General features: G+C 38.8%; 2 protein-coding genes and 1 long non-coding RNA gene across 15 annotated transcripts in view; 1 reads left to right on the plus strand and 2 right to left on the minus strand.

The window, feature by feature from the left end:
• The window catches only part of Gdap2 (ganglioside induced differentiation associated protein 2), a 45076-nt gene extending 33685 nt beyond the window's left edge, over positions 1-11391 (minus strand). Inside the window, exons 1-4 of one of the 10 annotated variants that reach the window (XM_021265760.2) lie at positions 11187-11338; positions 6044-6118; positions 2603-2844; positions 1593-1732 (exon numbers count right to left, since the gene is read on the minus strand). In XM_021265760.2, coding sequence (XP_021121419.1) covers positions 1593-1732; positions 2603-2778 — 316 coding nt within the window. In that variant the 5' untranslated portion in view covers positions 2779-2844; positions 6044-6118; positions 11187-11338. Of the gene's footprint in view, positions 1-1592; positions 1733-2602; positions 2845-6043; positions 6119-10807; positions 11142-11186 lie in introns of those variants that run through there. The other 9 variants (XM_021265759.2, XM_087213318.1, XM_021265761.2 and 6 more) reach the window with 9 other exon arrangements.
• Positions 11391-23899, plus strand: part of Wdr3 (WD repeat domain 3) — a 34527-nt gene continuing 22018 nt past the window's right edge. The window contains exons 1-6 of one of the 4 annotated variants that reach the window (XM_004853825.4): positions 11461-11834; positions 12279-12367; positions 14436-14638; positions 19533-19742; positions 20840-20958; positions 23031-23109. In XM_004853825.4, the coding sequence (XP_004853882.1) occupies positions 14468-14638; positions 19533-19742; positions 20840-20958; positions 23031-23109 (579 nt within the window). In that variant the 5' untranslated portion in view covers positions 11461-11834; positions 12279-12367; positions 14436-14467. Of the gene's footprint in view, positions 11835-12278; positions 12368-14435; positions 14639-19532; positions 19743-20839; positions 20959-23030; positions 23110-23899 lie in introns of all 4 variants that reach the window. The other 3 variants (XM_004853828.3, XM_004853826.4, XM_004853827.4) reach the window with 3 other exon arrangements.
• On the minus strand, positions 15307-19313 carry LOC147827746 (uncharacterized). The gene is made up of 2 exons (XR_015452074.1): positions 18790-19313; positions 15307-17920 (listed from the first exon to the last, which is right to left on the minus strand). It is a non-coding gene; the product is annotated as an uncharacterized LOC147827746 (long non-coding RNA).

Genomic DNA, 23899 nt, shown 5'->3' on the forward strand with positions numbered 1-23899 from the left:
AGCAACGAATGGGTATAAGCACAAAGAAAATGGGAGAGACACAAAGCAGAGAAGAATCACCAGTTTTCAAAGGTACAAAGTCAATGGATGAAGAATAAATGACTTAACAGAGAAACCTGACTGCCTGCACAAATAGGTAACCAATATGAGGCAAAGTGATCTGTACCGAAAGGCAGTGTCAGATTCCAGACAGACTGCTTTAATTTAAATCCTCAATTCTCCACGTTCCTGTTCTACTGTCTGTCTCCTCATGTTTTGATTTCCTACTTAAGGGGAAACTAGTAGTATTTACTTCACAAGATACTAAATGAGTCAATGCATTAGCTATTATTGCTATTATTATACTACAAAAGCTCAGAAAATGGAGGTTCTCAGTACTTCTACAACTATGGTGTAATGTGAGACTAAAAATAAATGGAGGCTAGGGTTAAAAGTTTGTATAAAATCAGTCAAATTCACAATTTTCCCCCAGCCACCACAAGAAGGGAAAGATTTCTTTACCACCATGGCATCAGGGAAGGAGTTTATTCTTCTCTCACAGTAAAAATTCAGTTTGTTGATCAGATGATACAATTCTTTCTCTATCACTTTTTTCAAACAGCCAACATTATATGTATTTCTGCTCAAATTCTAGTATCTTTCTTACATTATAAAGCAAGTGTCAGTGTTAAATGGCAGAGATCAGGAAAGCAAGATTTTATACTGAGATCAAACCCAGGGCTTTTTCGCACTGAGCTATATCTCCAGGCCTTTCAAAATTTTTTATTTTTGAGACAGGGTCTTGCTGAATCAATAAATTGCTCAGGCTAGGCTCAAATTTGCAATCCTCCTGCCTCAGCCTCCCAAGGTATGCACTACCATGCCCAGCCTGAAGTTCACATTTTTCATGCTGAACACAAATGTTACTCATTCCTTAAGTATAAAGCTTTTTATAAAATGGGAAGATTTAATTTCACAGTATTCCATTTGGGCTCCAGTTAACTATAACATAGAGATGTTAGGTTGGTAATTTAAAAAAAATTAAAGCAAATAAGGGCAAATAAGATTCTGAACCAAAAGAACTCTTCCTATCCCCATTTCCACAGCAATATTCCCAGAAGCATGCTCTGATAAAAACAAAAGGCTGGAGGTAAAAATTACTGGAGAATGTATGTACTCCTACAATGCATCTGAATTTATTAGTAAGTCAACTTTCATTTCAGAAGGGTACCACTGTATCCAGGAGGTATATATAAAGAAATTCCCTATCAATATCAAAGCATAATTTTCAGGAAAGGATAACTGTTTTAAAAGGCTTATCAATGCAAGAAAATATAGTCAGGAAAACTGCAGCAATGATCTAATGGCCACAAGGATTGTCATTTTAAAATTCAAACACATTACAGAGTTTTACTGGGAGTAAAATCTCAAGGCTCGGCTTTTAACACCTTGTAGGCTTTCAAAAGCTGTTTTACTTAGTTCTAACAAAAGAAAAACAGCTACAGCTACATAATTTTCTCACTTAAAAACAAAACTTGCTTCTCTGAGGTAGAAAAACATAAAATTAAATAAATAATTCCTAGGGAACAACATACCTAAGTAAGTCCACTTACCTTTCAGCTTCTGTAGGTCCTCCTTCAGATCAGGCCCCGCAAGCATGAAGATACTTTCTGACACAGGGTTCTTATCTGTGAGGTTTTCATTGCTGGTATTCACAATGGCTGTACAGTTCAATAATGCCACATCACCTTTCCTGAATAAGCAAGAGAAGTGTGGGGAAGGAGAGATAAGACACCTACTTTCTAATTCCTTCACAACATTCTAACTTTCCCTCTTTTACAAGGTTGGTTTTTCTTGCAAGTTAACTGCACAAGATTAATCTGGCCTGTTCCAAACAGCTTTAATGCAATTGTTACTCACCAACCCCAAACTATGAAACCATTCTGTAACACATTTGCTTATTACCCATTTCTTTTGTTGCAACAGAATGCTTACAAAGTTGAAAGCAGTTGCTTTAAAGAGTTTAGAAACAGCCACAGTTACTCATAAAGGCAAAAAGTAGAAACACCACCAATTTCCATCAACCAATGTCCTGGTAAACATGGGATAGTCATACAACAGAATATTACCAGCCATAAAAGGGAATGAGGTACTGATTCATACAATATTCAAACAATTATGCTAAGCCACAAAAACTTCATATGCTATTGTATGGATTCCATTTACATGAACAGTCTAAAACTGGAAAATTTACAAAGATAGAGAATAGACTGAAAATACAAACTAATCTACAGTGACAGAAAAATCACTGGAAGTTTGGGGATGTGGAAACACAGGAAAGGGCATGAGGGGAAGACTACAAAGCCTACAAACAACTTTTGAAGACAGTGTATATATTTACTATCGGACTTGTGATAGCTTTATAGATGTAGACATATGACAAAATTTAACAAATTGTATACTTTAAATATGTACACTTTATTATATATCAACTATATCTCAATAAAGTTGTATATGTAAATGTGAAGCAACATTTAAACAATGCTAGGGTTTACAAAAAAGAGCTAGAGGAAATTATGAGAGAGTGTTTTTGGATAATGATATTATATAATCAAAAATTTACCAAAGAACCACTTTTCCATTGATAACTTTATTATAAAGAAAAGGTGATCTAATAATATCTTCCTGAAATGTTTCAGCTGTAGTTTCAGAAGAATTTAATTCATCTTCACATGAGTCACCCCAGCTTAGCAGAGTATCCACATCCACAAACTGGGAAGGTGCACCCAAGGGATCCATGGAATGAGAATTTCAGCTTGTCTTTTCCCAATTCCTCAGCAATTCAATAATCCCTGAAGACTTTAGCTTAAAAGGAGAGAAAGAATCACTTTAATAGAGAAGCAAAGACATTACCTCAATTCTACTAAACAACAACAAAACTCTACTGTGAAATGCTTCAATAGTACACCATATGATTATAGTCATTTAAATAGCCCATTAACAATAATGGACAACAATAATGGAAAGAATTCATACAGCTTTTCTACAACAAGAATAAAAGGGATTATTTAAGCATAAATTATTTTGAAAGAATCACAGCCATTAAAATAATCACATGGCCCATCAGCTGTACTTCTCTGAAACAGGACTATTCATTCAACGTTCAGTGAGTGCCCACTACTTTTTTAAAAAAGTGCTAGGTGTACAAGAAACACAAAGGTAAACAACATGTATAATTTAAAGAGTTCAGTTTGATAATAGTAATGTGGACACTGTATTGAGTAAGACAAAAATGAGAACTATGAGAAGCGAGGTAGTTACTAAAATCAAGTGGTTAATAATAAATGTTTCAACTAAGTAGCAAGTAAGACAGAGGATGCATGGGTTTCAGAGGCAACATACAATGGAAGAATGAACAGAATCTGACAATTTACAGGATATGGTTATGGTAGGTGATTGGCTGTACAGAAATAATAATAATTATAAAGAATGAGATAAAAACATATAGCGTGTCAAGTACTGGAGTGAAATTATGGGAAATTTCATCAGACAAAAAGATTACTTAATCTGCCAATAAGTCACACAACTGTTTCTGTAAAACAGATCATTCGTTCAATAAATCCTTATAAGCATCTATTACATATTAAATACTGTTCCAGGCACAGGGAATATACTAGTAAATAAGATAAAGTCCCTGCTCTTGGGGAGCTTATATTTTAATGGAGAAGAGATTATAAAGAAGAAAGCATCTAACAGAATGACTAGAGGCAATAAATAATATGAGAAAACTTGACACCTGAACAGAGAGCTCAAGTGAAAAAGCAAGGCATGTGAAGCTCTTGGGAGTGTTCTGGGCTGAAGAAATATCAAGTGCAAGAGCTGAAAGGGCAGAAAGGGCAGAAAGGGCAGAAAGGGGTTTGCTATATTCCAAGAAGAGCCAAGAGCTTAACTTGGCTAGCGTGAAATATGCAAGGTAATGAATGGTTGTGAGGTTGGCAAGGGAGGGAAATGTCTGGTGATGCAGTTTGTAAGCTATGTAAGTAATTTAGATCTTATTCTAAATATAAGTGGAAGCTACTAGAGGGTCTTGATCAAGATAATAACTGTATATAAGTAATACTCAAAAAATATACTAACTACAATGAAATAAAGAAGGGGCAAGAGCAGAAGTAGGATCAGTAGAAAATGACTACACTAATCTAAGTGAGACAGTGGTGATGAGAAATGTTAGATTTAGAATGTGATTTGAAGGTAGAGTCAACAAGACTTGCTAAATAAAAGTAGAAGGTGAGGGAGAAGAGCAGAATCAAAGATGATTCCTAGATTACTTACTGGAGTAATTATGCAGATGGCAGTGCTATTTACAGAGAAGAGGAAGATTGGAGTAAACTGTGGGGTAGAGTGATAATCAAGAGATTTTTGGGCCTTACGCCTTTTTAGATGTGCTAAGTTGAGACAATCATTATGAGGGACAGTATTTATGGCAAACATGAAACTAGCTATATGAGGCTAGAGCTCAGAGAAGAGGTTGAGCTTAAGATACAAACCTGAACGTCTCAGCATATAGATAACATTCAAAGCGCAGGAATTTTATGAGATCACCTAGAGAGTAAATTCAAATGGGGAAAGAGCTCCAGGGAATGAATCCTCAGCCAAATTTTGAGCTTGGAAAGAGAACAAGTCAGAAAGGGAGACAGAGAAAGACTGATTAGAATGGAAGGAAAACCAGGAAAGTATGGTAGCCTAAGCCAAGGGAAGAAATATTCTAAGTAGGAGTGCCTGAGAAGAATCTGCTGAAGTTTAATGCTACCAGAAGGCTGAGTAACAGGACTTGTGGGTTTGTTAAGTAGGCGGTTGCTGGTAATATGAACATATGTACATAAAAGTAGATAGATGACAAAGGAAAGATGTATGAACTTCTTTTTTGAAGTTTTTCAGTATGATCCTAACACCTGTTGTTAGTCAATGAGAACAGGAATGCCCTTGCATAACAAATTCCTTGATGTTTCTTGCTGAGGAATGGGGCACTAATTGGAAAGCTACATGGATCTAGTGTAGTATGCTAATTCCTGTACCAATACGGTGTTACAGACAGGAAATGTGATAATTTATAACACTTCTAGGAAGATCTTGTATATTATAACATGATAAACTTGTATGTGAGGACTATTCTTAATTGAATAGTGGTTGGTGTTTAGTTCATCCAATCTGCCTTTGAAACTAGACACAATTATAAGTTTTGCCATTTACTCCAGTTATTCAGACTTGATCTGGACAAACTGAACAGAGAACAGATGAAGACTATACTCCATAGGTGAAGTGGCTCAAACAGTGAATGAGACTGCAGAAATTCATAATCTCAAAAATAAATTGTTTTTGACAATGACTCATAAAAAGTTCTTAACCATTATACATTTTAAAAATCCCAACAACACACACATAGTTTTCAGTTTGCAAAGTTGAATGTTAACTTTCAGAACAAAATTCCTTGTTTAAAATAACTTTTCTTTCTGACTCTAAGTAATATTCACTTATAGAACCCTTGAAAAGCACCAAAAAGTTAAACAAAAGGAAAAAACCTTAGATTTTTAGTAGTTCCTACTTGATTCTGTGATAGGTAAAATTATTGAATCCAGATTCTTTACTATGTTAAGGTGAATATTTCCTCATTCAATTATATAATAAGGCAGGAGTAGTATTGTACAATGTAAGAGCTTGGGTTCTGAATCAGAAGGCTTGAGTTTAGATTCAGGACTCAATAGCTGTGTTATCCTTAAGTCTAAGTCAGAGTTTATTTCTAAAGTAGGTTTAATTAATTCCTAGGGTTACCATGAAGACTAAATACAAAAATCCATGTCAAATTGCATAGCAGAGCATCTGGCACAAAGGAAGGAACATTAAAAGCTACTTGATATAACTTTCTCAGAATCAATGTAAAAGTCTCCTGCACCAGGCTTGAGATAAAGTTTTATCTCATGTGTGACAAAGACCAAAATGCTCACTGTCAATGATTTTAACGGTCACCAAACAAATGAAACACAAATTGCTGAGTTAAGATATGTACCTCAAAGTCACAACTTCCTCTGTAAATCCCTAGATAAACCCACCATCTGTTTTTTCTGATTCTGTTCCTGTCCCACTAAAAGAAAAGAAAAAAAAATCACATAATCAGCAATCCTGTTTGCTGCCAGAACCAATGCATGTTTTCCTACATCAGCCGGGCCCTCTGTTCACACCATCCGGCAGCTGTTTTAATTATTCCCGGTGGACTCTGTGATTCCACAATGCATCTGTGGTATCGTCTCTAGGACGTCCTTCAATGACACCCAATTCCAGGCATTCATACAGTGTGCAGCTCCTTTCCACAGTGAATATGGCTAGCCTATTTAACCAATTGGATATTGCAGAAATAATAGGAATGACTCTTCCAATGATGTGTCATAAAAGATGTAGGGACTTCTCCCTTACTCTCTTTTAAACTGCTCAGAAGAAGCTAGTCCCCAAGAGTTGGGGACATTCTTGCGGCCATGGAAAGGTCCCCCTGGGAAGAAACTCAAAAAATTGCAGCCAACAACCAGCATCATCTGCCACACATGTGAATGAATCACAGGGGAAGAGGATCCTCCAACCTCAGCTGGCTTTGAAGTGACTTTAGACCCAGCTGACATTTTAAGTACAATTTCATGAGACACCCTTAATCACAGCCACACAACTAAGCTGCCTGCGAATGCCTGACCTACAGAAAATGTGAAATGAATGCCTAACTGCTTCCTAGGTGCCAGGCATTCATTCATTCAGCACTGTTAGGTGCTTGGTTTCTGTTTAGTGACTCTAGTGGAAGAGACAAAGCCATGAAAATCACACAAATGTATAATCACAGAAATAAATACACAAAGTATGTGCCAAATATGCTTAGAAAAATGAGCTAATTTAGATTGGAGAACCAGAAACTGTCTCTTCCAGAAAGCAAGTCAATACCAAAAGCAGCAGAAGAGATTTACACACAAAGGTAAAAGTAAATCTGAGACTCTTAAAGTGGAAAAAGACACTAAAAGACCCCAACAAGACCACTGCGACAGTACAGTGGGCCCAGGGTATCTATTATATATGTTACAAATCGGATCTCTAATCTTTACAAAAATCCCATAAAAGTAGGGATTAGAACTTTCATTTCACACTGAAGATACCAAGATTCAAAGGTTCAATAAGCAGCCTAAGGAAACATATTGGGAAACATAATTAGTAAATGTAATCATAACCAGGACCCTGTGATCAAAATCAAGCATAGGCTGGTATTAAAACCTGTCAGTCCCATTCTCTTTTTTTCTGAGAAGAGAAAGATGAGAGTTCAATTAACTTTCTTCCAGTTGAAAATCTATCTTCATTCACTCTTTTCAATTTCCAAGTGCATTCAGACTATATTCTCCATGTGTAAGCCAGCCAAGCGACCTTAATTTAAGCATTTTACTCCATTCCACTTGATTAGCTCTCTTTTAAAATAATGTAACATCAATTCTCTCCTTACATTTTGAGTGGCTCCTACTTGTTTCACCTCATCTCAAAAACTTTTCCTAGTACATTTCTTCTCAGAATATCAAACTCCTTACTTTCACCGCTTAACTTTTTAACAATCATTTTTTATAGCTCTGCTACCTCTTCTCAACCAACAGGGGTTTCGCTTTAGCTCTCAAATAATGCTGTCTGCTCTTTCAAGATCAATAATAACAACTTTTGAAACATCAAATCAAAAGTTAATCAAATTTCAGCCACATTTACAATTGATGATTTCCTCCTTGAAACTCTATTATCTTCTCTGAGGTACACTCTCATAGTGTTTGTATCTCTAATCATACCTTGTCATACACTTGTTAGCTCTTCTTCCCCACTCTTCAAAGTTACTGTGACCCACAGGACAATGAGTATTAAATGAGTAATAAGTAATGCTCATAACTCTTATTGGACAGCAAAATTTAATGGCATTTTATTGAAAGTATTTTAGCATTTTACAAAGGCTGAATTCTTTTGCAATTTGGTCTCTATAAACAGAAACTGATTTCTCTCACCAGAAGGAGGTTCCCTCCAGTAACACAAATACACACTCTGGCCACTGCAAAAGGAGGAGGCAGAGTTTTGGAAATAGGGAAAGGGATCAGGGGGAGATGGGAGGGGAGAGAAGTGTGTAAAGGGATGGAAAATGATCTAACAAGATACATTACATACATAAACCAATTCCCCAAAATGAATGTATTACATATTGCAAGCATACACTAATAAAGAAATTTTAAAACCTAAAATGTACTAAAGTTAAATTTTAAAAAAGGAGGACCAAACCCAAACTGGATAGGAAGACCTGATCTTGAACAATGGCTCTTTTCATTCTCAAGGTCATAGGCCTTTGAGAATCACATCAAAGACTCTTCTACCTCCAAAAATAGTGTGCAAGAGTTCATACCAATACAGATTTACAAATACATTTGAGAGTGTTCCAAGAGTAAGATTAAGATCCAATGATAAAAAGAATTCAAACTGAGGGTGCAAGTGAGGGAGAGAGAAGGCTACACTAATCTACAGCCACAGCCAAAAACTTGGATAACATTAATGAGAGGAGCAAGATTACCCGCTGGAAATCAACTGACCACTCCTGTACTTTGAACAACTTCATAAGCAAACAGTAAGCCTTGTAAAAACAGGTCCTGAAGAGTATTAAGGTCTTATGATCAAAAAGTCAACACTTGGCAAACAGAAGATTCTAGAATGGATCAGACCTATTTCCTTAGCCATACTTTTTTTGTTCCTTCGTGAAAAAGAGAGGACCTAAAGACAAAGAGAATTTACTATGTATTCTTTATAATTCAAATGATAAAGTTAACAGTTTTCACCACACTGTGGCTTCCATGTTATTTCCCCAAATCCTGTCACTTTTCTGTTTAAGAAGACCTCTAAATAATGCTCTATATGAATAATTGGACTGGCTAAGAGATCAAATGTTATTGTTCAAGATAGAGCAGAATCAAGCAGAATACTTTGGATCACTGTCTCAAAAAATCTGATTTCCAAAAAAAAAAAGAAATCTGATTTCCATCTGGATAAAGAGAAAGTAGCATCATTTAAGAGAAAAATGAGAACTAGTAACTTGTACCTGTCCTTCAAAATTATTACATTGATTAGACAGTCCTACAAATAAGTGCAAAGAGAGTAGATCATGTATCTGACCTTTAATAATTACCAATTCTACACTACTTTACTTTTTCTTTGCATAAATTACAGTTTAATCATTCTTTGTCTTTCGATATTAAACAGTTTATGGTATATTAGAATACTTATACACATCACTCCCATTGCAACACCAAATCTATAACACTTAAGAATCAATCTATGCAAATGGAAAGTGGTTTTTTAAAAGTTCCTCAGATAGAAAACCAACTAGTGAGCAAATATGTGATCAAAAGGTGAAGGGAGGATGGAGAGAGGGAAGGAGAGAGGGAATGAAAAAGAATTAGTATGTATTAGGTAAATGTGCCAACTCCCCAGGCAGAATGTAATCATTACGTACTGCAAACATGTACTAATAAAAATAAAAATTTAAAAAATAAGCGAGCTATAAATACAGTATAACAAAAACATTTTACACCCCATCAATGAACCCAGGCTAAATATAACACCATCGCTGAAAAACACCCAAAGCCTATAACACAGTAGTGAATTAGCAGTATGAGTTATATTCAAACCAACTAAACTATATTTCAATTCTAAGAATATGTTGAGCAATTTAAAATAGAGTTAAGTCCTTGAACTAGCGCATAACACATTTTATAAGATGCATTACCTTAGTACTCAGTCACAGTTATTGTTACCAATCCTTATTAAACTCATTTTTCCATCTGTCATTATTTCCTATAATTTTTAATAATGTTAATTTTTTACAAAAAGGTAAAATCACAACTCATATAAAAATGAACATGAGTTGAAGACTGTATTTGTTTCAAAAAGCAAATCCAGACGGCAGGTAAAGGAAATCCCCAAATTAAACATAAATAGACCAGGAATTTTGAAATGAGTGTGCAATGGGAGGCAAAACTTTCACTCAATCTGTAAGAGACAGGAAAGAATCCTTCATATTCACAAATGAAAATCATTTATCATTGATGCCAGTTACAGATTAGTTTTTAAAATCACTTTTTTGAATCAGATAATCCAGGGAGTTTCGTTAATCTGAACTACCCAATCTTTCACTAAAGCACGTTTTCCCTATGATGCAACACCTATAAGAGATGACCATACGCGACCATCCAAATGCTCCCCTCCCTACCAGACTTCTTGAAATAAGTCTGTTGCCAGTTTCTTGCCTTTTCAAACACCAAACCGCAGTAATTTTGTTTCAAAACACCTATGCTGGTAGAGTTATCCAGTTTCATCTTACGTATTATCCACTCCTACAATTTTCTTAGATAAGGAAGATTTGCTGAACAGGTCTTAAAAACACGAAGCCAGATAATATAGACAATTTCTAAGCTGGTTGGAAATATCTTGTTCAGTAAGAGATGGCGGGAGCTCACTTCTTTCGTACAGCTATACGTCAGCTTTTATTTTGCACAGCTATAAACATCAGAACTCATTTCTAAAACTTGTGGGCAGCCCAAGAATGAAAGAGGACAGAACTGCAAAATTTCCCACCTAACAACAGAACAACCTAAGACTCAGTCACCAAACAAGTTGCCAGCCCGGTCACTTCCCTATTAGTCTGCAAGCGGAAACACAAAGCCAAACCAATGTCACTCCAGGGACTGCAGGGACCTAGACAACTCAGCATGCTGGGCTCAGCACCTACCCACTCCTACCCGAGTTGCTCTGGGTGCGTGAAACGCCCAGTCCACAGAGGCGGCAGCAATGGGCTCCACCTCGGAGTCACGACGGGCCGGGGTCCTGGCAGTCCTACGTCGAGCGCATTCCAGGACGCGCACCTCCTAGGCTACGGCGCCACAGTCCCCGTGCCTGGGTCTATTTACCCTCGCTCTTCTCATGGAGACTGCGACCCAGAGAGCATCCCGGGTGAAAGCCCAGTTAACAACCGGGAAAGAAGCGGCAGGCTCATCTTCCAGAAAAGTGACAGGGCTAATGCTCCCAGCCCTCTTCCCTCCCAGCACGGTCACGTGAGCCTTCGGCCGCACCCCCGGCCGCTCCGCCCCGCCCTCCGTCCCGCCTCTCACAGCGCTCGGGCGGTCCCATCCGGGCGGTGGTAGGGCGGGTTAGACTCCTGGTAGAAGGCAGCCAAGAGACCTATCCGCACGACGCTCACCAGGAGCGCAGAGGTTAAGACCAGTCAGTCTCGGGAGGCTGGCGTGACCAACTGTAAAGGCTCCCAGCTGCCAAGCACGGGCTTCCGCTCCCAGCCACCGTTGCCCAATCAACGCTCGGCTCTTTCATCACTTCCTCCTCGAAGGCAAAGGGAACGTCGGGCGGAAGCGGCTCACGGACCGGACCGGAAGGGGCGGGCCCCATAGGCTGGTTCGGTCCGCTGGAACCTCGTGGAGGCAGAGGCGGGTCCTGCAGGCCGACGGCTCCATCCGAGTGCGTTTGCTGCTCTAATGCGCCGCGTGGGTTTGGCCAATCGTGGCTGAAGCCCTGGTGGCTTTGACAGCATTAAGGCGGTGGGTATTTGCGATCAGTTTCGAGGATCGAGGAATCCCAGTTGACTGCCGACGTCCCCACATCAGTAGGTGGAAGCAGCTCAGCTGCCCCCGGGGCTGATCACGCGTGTGGAAGGGCTCACCTGATGGTGCTCTGCAGCGTGTTCTGTGTGCGGAACCCCCCTCGCGTGCTCCTGACTGAAGACTTGCTTTAGGGACGTGTGACAGGTCTGTTACCACGATCCAGGCCTTCTGTGCATCCTGGAAATGCGTGTTTGGGGGGACCTTTGGGGTTTAGAAACGGTAATGGTGGAGTCTTGGAAGATTAGGTCTGAACTCTGGCCAAAAGGAGAGATCTATGCATGTGAAACAGAAGTGACCAGTGCCAGATTGTAAGAGAAGTAGTTTGAATGTCGAAGCAGTGAAAAATTGCTGCGAGAATCGGGCTTGTTGGTAAAGAAGTGGGTCTCAGACAACAGCACTTACTAAAATAAGTAGGTGGGAGGATGCATGTTACTATAGGCGAGAGGATGGTACAAAAAAAGTCAGGGTTACAGGATGAGGAAGGTGATCAGGCGGACCAGAGAAGTTACTTGAGAAATAAAGGATAGTTAGCATAATTTACTGGAAATCGACAAACACTTTGGCCCTTTTTTTTTTTTTTGGTACCAGGGATCGAACTCAGGACCTTGCGCTTTCGAGGCAGGCAGCGGAACCACTGACCCGGCCCCTACTTTGGCCCTTTTTATTAACGGATTGGGGTAAGGACAGTGGATTTGAAAGAAGATTAATGAAAAAACATGGAAGTGGGGGTGTTAGGTGGAAAACTAATATAGTAATCCAGTGATAAGAGATGGAACTGAAAGTGGTGAAAATAGAGATCCTACTGAAGAGAAACCATCAGGTAGAGTTGACAGACATTAAGAAAAGCAGTTAAAGGAGCCAGAGATTTAGCTCAGTGGTGCCACCGCCTGCCTCACAAGCACAAGGTCCTGAGTTCAATCCTCAGTATGGAAAAAAGAAAAAAGGCAGTTTAACATGGTGGTTAAAAGCAGAAACTTAGGAGTTACACTGGCTGGATTGAAATCTGGCTTTGGCATTTGCTAGCTGAAAGACTCTGGGCTGTTAACATCTCTGCATCATCTAGGATTCTTGTCTGTCAAGTTAAGAAAAGTAGCCTTCTTTATTATTGAGTATTTTGTATACATTTTGTATACTTATGTTTACAATAACACTAAACACTTTTGCGAGTGTTTTGCAAACATTGACTTAGTTAATTATAAAGAAGCAACTGAAGATGTTTATTAATTATATACATTTAATGTGTCAGTTACCATATCTTAAGTACTCAAAGTCTTAGATGTCGTGGTTAATGAAAAGTTTTAATCCCCGACAGCTGAGTAGAATCTGTGTTTTAGCACCAGAAAATGTGAGAGGAGGTTAGGAAGTGACGTTATTTTGGCTGTGGAGAGGTTAAATAATACTGTAAGGTATTGAGAGGGATGGGAAGTATTTGGAACTGTATAATTAGTATTTATGTGGATGGATAGAGCTGGAAATAGAGATGTTGGAGCTCTTGGGCCTAGGCGTGATATGTGAATTCTTCTCAGAAAATACTGTAGAAGGAAGTGGTAGATGTCCGAAGACTAATGAGAGAAGTGATCACAGTTACGAGGCTGGAGGAAGAAGGAAATTGAGGAAAAGTTAATTAGATGTCCTGGGCTAAGAGCATTATCACCATGTTTTTATTAACTTTCCTTGAATTTTAACTGACTTTGGGTTGGTTCCTGTGAGAAAAACATTGAGGCCTAGAAGTGATTATTAGCAGCAAATATTAGCAGTTGGGATTGAATATTTTAAAGTTGATTACAATCAGAGAGAGACCCTGTCAAGTTTAACCAAATGAAAAAACCCAATAAAAAGAAACGCTGCCCAAAGAAGACGATAATTTCGACATTCTTGTGTTTAAGTTGTGTGAGTGTTTGGGGTGATACTCTCACTCTTCCATATGAGAATAGACAAGATTGATTTGTTGTTTCCTTCACCTCTTATGCCTTTTATCCATAAACAGAATTTTCTTTGAATTTGATACAATGCAGAAATTATGACATCTTTCAAATAGGGTGCCAAGTATCTCTGTCATTTTAGTTTGTCAGGGGGTGGTGGCTGGCTACTCTAATTTTGAAATCAAGGACAGACCTTCGTGTAATAATTTTCATAATATCATCCAAGAACCACAATAGCAGAAGCATTTGGGAACTTATTAGAAATGAAAAATCTTAGTTCCCATCCTGGACCTACTGAATCAAAAACAGCTGCCAGGAGATGAATTGAGTTGGTTTCCAGCAATGTTTTCATAAGCCCTCCAGGTGACTTAGGTATATACTAGAGTCTGAGAACCACTGTACTAGAAAGAAGAGTACCATAAAGGTTAGGGTTTTTGTCTTACTCAATACCATATCTCCAGTGTCTAAAAAAGTGCTTGTCTAATTAGTAGGTATACCGTATTCATTATTCTGTTCAGTCTCATACTGCCAATCTCAGTGTAAAAACTCTGATGGTAGTTCAGTCAGAAATGCCTTATTTAGTTGCATTAAAGGCTTTTATGACACATATTCACAAGGTGGGTATAGCAGTGTAACCAATTCATGTTGAGGCAATAGTGAATAAGAAAAAATGAAGATGTTCAGGTATTTTAGAGCAGTGATTTACTCAAAATAAAGTTTAAGAAGCTCTATACTTTTGTTTACATGATTAACAGTTGGTGTTTACTAACCTAGCAAAACCACCATATCCAAAGAACTGAGTTTTCTTTGTTTATGTGCACAGATTGCCTCACCTGTGGTATCAAACATCATAACATGGGACTCACCAAGCAGTACCTACGCTATGTTGCTAGTGCAGTCTTTGGCCTGATTGGCAGCCAAAAAGGTAATATTGTCTTTGTGACACTTCGTGGTGAGAAAGGACGTTATGTGGCAGTACCAGCCTGTGAACATGTCTTCATCTGGGACTTACGGAAAGAAGAGAAGGTGAGTAAAAAATCAACAAGGCCGATACTGATATGTGCATGTTTGAGGAAGGGGAGGCAGAAATGAATGAGCTCAAATTTATTTACCTACCACGCACTGGATTTTGTGTGGATGTGTCCTTAGAAGTCTTTGGTTTAAGATAGCCAAGTATCAATTTCTGTTGTTGTACTCCACCAAATCCTGAAAATCCACAACTTTATTTTTGACATCAATTTATTTTTCTCTACCTACCAGGTCTTCATTTTTCAAGTTTTTTCACAGCACGATACAAAATATTAGACATTTTAAAAAGAGACTTCCTCTGCTATGTTGATGGCGTCTTTTTCTTACTAATACAGATAAGGCACAAGAGTTGTTAAACTACTTTTTGACTTTGTGTGACTCTGAATTCCCTAACCCTATCACCTCTGTCAAATAGGCATTTTAATCTTGTCTATTAACTATGGAACACCCAAGAGGTTACTAGTCTGATATTTCAAACTGTTGCCATGCAGAGTGCCTTGGTGATTGGACCACTGCAGTATTCCGTGCTTTGCAAATTGATTTCTCATAAAATGAGGCCTTGTTAAATAAGCATGGGTTTATAACCTGCTGCGGTCCTGCCGAGGCAAACTGTAGAAAACCTGAAACGGGGCGCAGGGATTGAAAAGAGACGAGAGGGCTCCCAGTTAAGACTGAGCAACTTTATTGACTTTACTGTTCTCTTTTATAGTACTCAAGAATAGAAAACATCTTACATAAGGCACATCTGGAAATTCCCCAGGCCTTGAGACAGTCCCGTGTTTTCTTTTCCCTAGCTCCGTGTCCTTGTGCTGTTCTTACCACTTTCTCCTACGCCCAGCTTCTTCAGAGCTGGGCAGCAAGCTCTACAATATTTCACTTAACCCTTTCATAGGAAATCCAAGTTGTCCATCTTAATACTTATAGAGCTGTTGGCTCTCCACATCTCCCCCTCTATTTTTATAAAAATGACCGTCATGAAGAAGACTGTGCCTGTCTTAGGTGGAGGGTCACTGCGAAATTCCTTACCCGTCATTGAGGAAAGGACAGAATTTATCCCACCTCTGTCTTAGGTCGGTAATTTCGCTGACTCACTCCTTACCCGTCATTGACTGCCAGCCTCTCAGATTAAATTACCGGTCGGGGAGGCAAAGCACGAAGCCAAAGGCCATGAATCTCTCCAAAGGCACGGGAAAAGGTCTGCAAGACGAATTTCAATAGACAAGGGAGCAACAAGCAAATCAGCAAAAGAACTCCAGTCACCACCAAAAGACCAGTTAACATATGGAGACTCCCATCAGGGAAGGCAAATGATCCAACAATTGACTTAAAAATTGTTGAGCATATTCTGAGGCATCAAAATGAAGAGGTTCGGCTTCCTGCAAGGCAACTGTCTCCTGATGTAAGCGCAACAGATCCAGGGACAGTTCTCGTGATGCCACACACCCTGCAAATGCAATCGAACCTTTTCCCAATTATATTGTGAAAAATTAAATTCCTTTCGAGTGACACACATCCAATTATAATTCACATGACATTGTAGCTTAAATTTCATTTTTAAGGTTTTCAATTCATCTCCCAAATGTAAAACTACTGAGTATAGGGCATTTAATTTATGTTCCACCCTTCTGTCAGTATCCTCCTGCGTCTCCAAAGCCAATGTCACATTTTCAGACAATTGATTAACAAATTGTGCAGTTTGAACTGTTTCAGCCAAGGCCACAGCAGCCGTCACAGAAGAGGCTATTAATGCAATGAGGGCGGCAATCCCTGCTATCACCAGACTTACCCGCCTCCGAGATCTCTGCAGGGCCCTTTTAAGATCTTCAAGGACTTGTATGCCCTGACTGGAATACCAGGGCTCAGATACATTGACAGGCATCATTATAAAACTAGGATGTTTTAAAACCATAACCCGAGATCCATTAGACATAGGAGAAACGACACAATTACTTAAAATACAATTAGTACAGGATACATTATACATTGACTCATTTAAAAATGACAACCCAATCTCTCCGATTAACAACAACACTGGTGGTCTTACACAAACGGTAACATTAACCTGTTTCATTGTCCCTCCTGTGGCTGACCCATTGTCGATCTTCCCCTCCAAAGGGAGGAGGGCGGCAGCCAACTTCCAAAGATAGGGTTGGCCATATTTTTTATCAGTCCACCAAAGTCCGGTAGAAATTGCTCAGGATGGAATGGATTGAGTTAGGTTGAGAACAGGCCGGGTAGCTGACTAATCCAAAATGTAGCTGGAAGTGCCTGAGATGTTGAATCGGTATGGTTGATCTCCCACACATCATTCCCAGGAGTCAGTTCTATTAACACATCGTCCAATGCCACAGGGCGGAAAGTCCTGTGCCTCTTCATGTCCTGATGCAGTAAATATGGTACCAAGGGGCATGACCAATTTAATCTCCTGTATATAATATGGGCAGGAAGGGCGATACCGATCTTCCAACATCAACTGACCTCATTCTCATTGCCCTTCCTGTTGGACTTTGGCATGAGACACATTACCAAATCTCTGTTCTCTGTATAAGCACAAATGCACATGTCCCTCTGGCTATAGTCCATGATTTCTTTCCAACTCCCACAACCTTAGTTCCTTGTAACTTCTTAATAATCCTTTTAAACACAGAATTCTGAAAACACTCTTGGAAACATCTGTCTCTGATTCTCCTACCACGTTCCTGTGCCACATGCTTTTATCCTCTGCCCTCACTCCTGCCATCACACATGTCCACCCCATCTCACACACCTGCCCACTGACAACCTGACTACTGCTAGGCCTCACAGCTCTCTCTTCCAGGCAGCCCCTCCATCCCACTTTGTCCTCCTCCTCCTCTTTTTTTTTTTTTTTTTTTGTTATTGTTCCTCCTGTAAGATTATGAAATTTACTAGGGGGTCCCTTTAGTGAATTAAGACCAGAATAATTATTTTCTGGGTGGCCACTTCTTTATTCATCAAAGGGAGTCCCCACAGACTCTATTTACTTTGACAAACAAATAATATGAATATATATATCTTTTTATTTTACAACTGTTTATTGTAAAAAAAAAATTGAGCTCAACTGTACAAACAGACAACAGACAAACATAAAAGACAATTTATAAAATTAGAGTGCACTCAAATATATTTGGCCAAATTGAATTACAATATCTTTATGATTTATCAGATTTATAATTGTATGACTGGTCAAAAACTTTGGAATAGTCAATTAACAGAGATCTCTTGAGATTAGAATCAGAAGGAATAAAAGCGCTTTTACACCTGTAAATAAAAAAAGAGCATTTTGAAGTTGTCCCCCCTTTTTTAAATTTTTTACCATAAATCTATGATTATTATTAACCCTGGGTATCTTCCCCTCTGTCAACCGCATGTTGTAGGGTAGCTTGTAATGGCGACAGAGACCAAGAATTGACAAAGGTCTGGGACCTGGGGGATGTTTGATCATGGCTATAAGAGGGTCAGTTTTTTTTTTATTATTAATTTTGGACCTGTAACCGGCGGGGGATCAAGACCAGCAATTATGTTAGGAACTATGCCTCCCTCGCCCTGAGTTTTTTGGCCTTCCTCTTCCACCTTTAAGCCTGTCTGCCACCGCTGACAAAGAAACTTCAATGTTTTTTTCAACCTAGTAATCTTTTCAGTCACGTCCTCATTATTATACCTAGCAGCCTCCTCTTCCAAATCATCAGCATCTCCTGGGTCTACGGGACCCTCATCTGGAAAAAGGCCTTTATTTAGTGCAGGCTCTGCATCAGCACAAGCCGACGGGGCAGATGGCTTAGCTTTACTTTATGTGGGAGGCGAAGGGACAGCCTCAGGAGCATCAGCCTTGTTAGACTCCTGCAGGGAAGGACTTGAGGAGGGCCCTTTAACCCTCTTCCTCTAATGCTGAGCGTCCAAACTATCTCTAATTAAAGCCCATAAACTAAAAGTATCTATAGGGACTTTACTGGGTCCATGACCGTCGTAACAGTCCTGAAGTTTCTTTCCCATCTTATTCCATATTTCTAAATCTATTGTTCCTTCTTCAGGGAACCAAGGACAAACCTTTTTTACAAATTATAAAAAATTCTTACTACTAACTTGTCCCATTTCTGCTAACTCCCCCAAATCGCCCACGGTAAACTTACTTTCCCTCTATTTCCCGGGCACCGCGCGGCGTCCTTCACGTTCTCCCCGATATTCAGGTCACTGTTCGGGTGCCAGTCTGCCGCGGTCCTGCCGAGGCAAACTGTAGAAAACTTGAAACGGGGCGCAGGGATTGAAAAGAGACGAGAGGGCTCCCAGTTAAGACCGAGCAACTTTATTGACTTTACTGTTCTCTTTTATAGTACTCAAGAATAGAAAACATCTTACATAAGGCACATCTGGAAATTCCCCAGGCCTTGGGACAGTCCCGTGTTTTCTTTTCCCTAGCTCCGTGTCCTTGTGCTGTTCTTATCATTTTCTCCTACGCCCAGCTTCTTCAGAGCTGGGCAGCAAGCTCTACAATATTTCACTTAACCCTTTCGTAGGAAATCCAAGTTGTCCATCTTAATACTTATAGAGCTGTTGGCTCTCCACAATAACCCTTTCTTGAAAATCATTTGGTGTGGGCACAGGATAAAGTGTTAGTAATTTATTTCATTGCCTGGGTGATTTTTGTATCTATTACGCCATTGTAGAGCTTCAGGAAAAGTAATTTTATCTTTTCTTGACTATTTCATTGACTTAGACAGGTAATGATTCCTATACTAAAGAACTCAATCCGGATTGCAGAGTCATGGCATTATTCATCAGAGTGATTTGGAATTATTGATGTTCTTATTCCTACACTTTTCCCTTGATCATATGCTTAACTTTTCTACATTGTTTTTGATTCTCTTGATTTCAGATCCTCATCCTTCAGGGTCTTAAACAAGAAGTCACTTACTTGTGCCCCTCCCCAGATGGACTACACTTAGCTGTTGGTTATGAGGATGGCTCTGTCCGAATCTTCAGTCTGCTGAGTGGGGAAGGAAGTGTGACCTTCAATGGCCACAAAGCGGCTATCACTACCTTGAAGTATGATCAGCTGGGAGGCAGACTGGCTTCAGGCTCCAAGGTGAGACTTTGAGACAGGTGTCCAGACTTTGGTACATTAAAGAAGCCTTAAGGCTTAGGCTGGAGCAGGTTGTTCACAAAAATTGCCGGGTGAAACTAATAGCTCTCTGTGTTCAAAACAGTATGTCGATGGTAAAGAATATGAGGTGGGTGAGACTGAATTGAGAGGTTTATTTTGTTTCCTGTTATATTTTCTGATAAAAGCATATGAAATATAGGAATAAGACAAAGACACATATGGTAACTACTATAGGACATCATTGTGGAAGTGCTACCCAAAACTAAAACAAGAGAAAGAAAACAAAGACTGAAAATAAGAGAATATGATAGTTTTTTTTCCAATGACTTCCTGTATCTCAAAAATTATGTGTCAGGCTGGGGATTTAGCTCAGTGGTTCTACCACCTGCCTTGCAAGCAAGCACAAGGTCCCAAGTTCAATCCCCGGTACCAAAAAAAAATTATGTGTTAGAAGATGAAGCATAAAAGATTCCATTCACAATAAAATATTAAGTAACATAAAATACCATGAAACTACTGAAGAATGTAATAAAATACTTCTATAGAGATACAATTCATGTTTTGGAATGGGAAGACTATCGAAAAATACTAGCATTTTTTAGTTTGCATAGCTTAAGCAATTTAAATATTTCAAGGGTTATGTTATTTAGAACTTAATCAAATGCTTTTAAAGCATCTATGGAAAAACAGATGAATTGGAAAGACCGAATTTGGGTAAAGAAGAATAGTAACAGGTATTAAAATGCATTATAAAGCCATAATTTAACAATAATTATATTGATATAGTTAGTACCAGTGTAATGTAGTACATTATTACAACCGAATGGAAATCTGAGAAACACATACACTTTTATATAGCTAATTAGCATATTTTGAAGATGGTATTTCTGATGTTTATAAAAATGGTGGATTATTTATAAAACAGTACTTAGAAAATTAGCCATTTAAGGCAGAATTTTCAATTAAAGTTTTATCTAATTCCATATGTCAAAATGAGTTTCAGATTAGAGACTTAAATATGCAAAAGTCATAATTTAAATGCTAAAGAAAATTATCTTCTGTATATTTCATTCCTTTAGGATACAGATGTTATTGTGTGGGATGTGATCAATGAAAGTGGCCTCTACCGTTTAAAGGGACACAAGGATGCCGTTACACAAGCATTGTTTCTTCGAGAAAAGAATCTACTAATAACTAGGTAAAAAAAAAAATCAGAGTTTAATTTCCTTGTTTTTTTCAAGGCAGATTCATAGGAGAGGACTTGAAAGAGAGAATTTGTTTCATTCTTTACCCATTTCTCCATTCTGTTCTAATGCTTAGTGCTAGCTTCCTCTGCTGCTCCCCTAACCCCTCTCTCATGACTCCTGTCTTAGTTACTTTTCTCGTTGCAGAGACAAAATAGCCGACATCCAAAGTGAAAAGAGAAAAGGTTTATTTAGCTCACAGTTTATAGAGGTTTCAGTCTATAGACGGCTGGCTACAAGACAGGGTGGCACATGGCAGAGGGATGTCATGGAGGGTGGCAGCAGAAGCAGCATCAGCTTGCCCCTGCCTTTTATCCCTTCAGGGCTACCTGCCCTGTGGGTGGTTCCATCCTACCCAGGGTGGGCTTTCCAGTTATCCATACCCAAAACCATGCCACAGCAATCAGTGCACTAATGTAGTAATCATACACCCTTAATCCCAGCATCACACACCCTAGATCCAGCCACCTCCGAAAAGCCCGACCTATGATTGATTGCGTGAGGCTTTGGGGCTGCATCTAGACACAAGGCATGGCACCTCCCCTTCCACAAAGCACCATAAAGCTGTCTGGAAGTAGGTACAGCAGTTTGAAGATCCCTTTTCTCTTTTGGTATTCATTTCTTCTGTTATTAACTTTTCTACATTCCTTAAACTTTAACATTTTAATATTATTGAGGGTCTAACTGCTATATTCCCACAAATTCAAGAAAACAGAAGATGGAGGAATGGACAGACATGAATATCGGGTGTTTGATTTAGCCTGTCTTTTGAGCAGAGATGTACTCAGTAGGCTTTCTGAACAACTATAACGTTTACTCATTTGCAATTACTATTTTTGTAAATCAAAAATGGTCAAATATCAACAAACTCATATTGTTTACCTAATATAATAATTATTATTTCCAAGGAGTAGTCACCTAGGAAAGGCTGCAGTCCTAAGGTTTGTCAGGCAATAATTAGAAGAATCATAGTAATGATTCATAAAAAGTTACAATGGAAGCCCAAATGCTGCCCCAGTGATAGATTTGTTCCCGCGAGGTAGGGTGTAGGTACATTTGTGTTAGTTTTTCATATAACATGGATGTTGTGAGGAATGATTCTAGAGTTCTAATAGAAAATGTGTATGATATAGCTTAGAAAATGTAAAGAAAAATTAAAAACACTGTGGGGGGGGTTATGGGATGAACTTTGTAACTCAAATTTTTCAGTGGACAGTTTTTGTCCACTTTGGTCATGCAGTCTGATTATTAGATTTATACTAGTCAAGATATGGGGAAGAGGCATCTGAACAAGAAGAGTAGAGCCAATTGATAGGGCAGGATTGCACTAGGGAGTTAAGCATTGATTAATACATTTGAGAATGATGGTAAAGAGCCTGATTTTGATTCTGTAGAGAGCACTGAGCTGCTATAAATTTTAAAAATTGATATTATCTGGTAACAGTGTATTTAATAGGATGAGAGACCAATAATGAACAAGCAAACCAGTTGAGAAGCTATTAAAATAGTGCAAATAGTAAGCCTAAGGTTCAAGTTCGTGTACTAAAATGGAGTAGAAGGAGTCAAAATGTAAAGACTTCACCCAGCAGACATTTTTTGACATGGAGACTAACTGGACACAGGAGACAAGGAAACAAGAGAGCTCTAGGATGGTTCCATGGTAGACAATATGACGCAAATGATGGGTGGAGGCATGATGGATCAAGTTCCGTGTTAGTACTCAGGGGGCCAGGGATATAGCTAGCGCAAGGTCCTGAGTTCGATCCCCAGTACTGGAAAAAAAAATATTTAGTACTCAGAATTCAAGGCATTTTTGTGCTTGCAGGTAAAGCATCTTATTTTCTGCACAAGAATAATCCCCAGGACAGTTAGGATTCTTTGCTTTCAGGAGGAAGGTCAGGTACAACAGTAGCTTTAGACATTATTGCTGTATAGTGTATCATCTTTCTAAAACAACAAATGAGTTTTTGATTTCCCTGTTAATGTTTCTTCATATATAAGTTTTTATCTCTGTTTCTCCTTTTAGTGGAAAAGATACGATGGTGAAGTGGTGGGACCTTGATACCCAGCACTGTTTCAAAACAATGGTTGGGCACCGAACTGAGGTATGTGTAGGGTCATGGGCCTGGGGAGAGAACAGCAAAGCAAAGACATTTTTCTTTTCTGGCCCTTTCGGGGCTTTGTTTTCACTGCTTATAATCATCATGTTCTGTCTTGAAAAAACAATGAGATTTGTTCAGTTAAAGCAGTGCCAGACATGATAGCATTTAATAAAAATTGGCCCTGGATAGTTTTTAGACTATGAGATTCCTAGTTTTTAAATTGTAGAGGGATTTAATAATACTGTGTGTATAGTGCCTGTAACCATGACACATAAACAGCATATTGTAGCTGTTCTGGTTGGCTGAATGTAGATCTATTGTCAAGTTCATGGAGTAGTTTACATGTCTTTGTATCCTCCTCAGTACTTTGTTTATATCAGGCTTTCAAAAATATACTGTCTGGAGAGAAGGAAGAAGAAAAGCATATTAGATCCTTTGGCTGTTTATTTACAACAGTATTATTATTTTCACTATGGAAATATTAGAGGCTGAAAAAGCATGCAATAGATGTTAATGGGGCACTTCTTTTTTTGCTAGGCATTGCTGAAAGCAAAAAGTATGAGACCTAGAATTTCATTTGCGTGGGTTGTAGGTAGGATTTATGCTCAACAGCCATTATCTAAATTGGGCAATAAGAAGTTACTGAGTAACTCCTAGTATCACTAAGCAATGATTCCATTACAAGCCAGTTTTGACTCTCTGTAAAAGTGATGTTTCTCTTAGTATACTTTTGAAAGGCCTGGCTTTATGTACCTTTTCTTAGACTTTGAAATTTCAAAGAGATTTTGCTACA

This window comes from Heterocephalus glaber, unplaced genomic scaffold, assembly GCF_053883595.1.
Source record: "Heterocephalus glaber isolate CG9 unplaced genomic scaffold, H.glaber_assembly_v1.0 deba00001442, whole genome shotgun sequence".
In the NCBI taxonomy this organism is placed as follows: Eukaryota; Metazoa; Chordata; class Mammalia; order Rodentia; family Bathyergidae; genus Heterocephalus; species Heterocephalus glaber.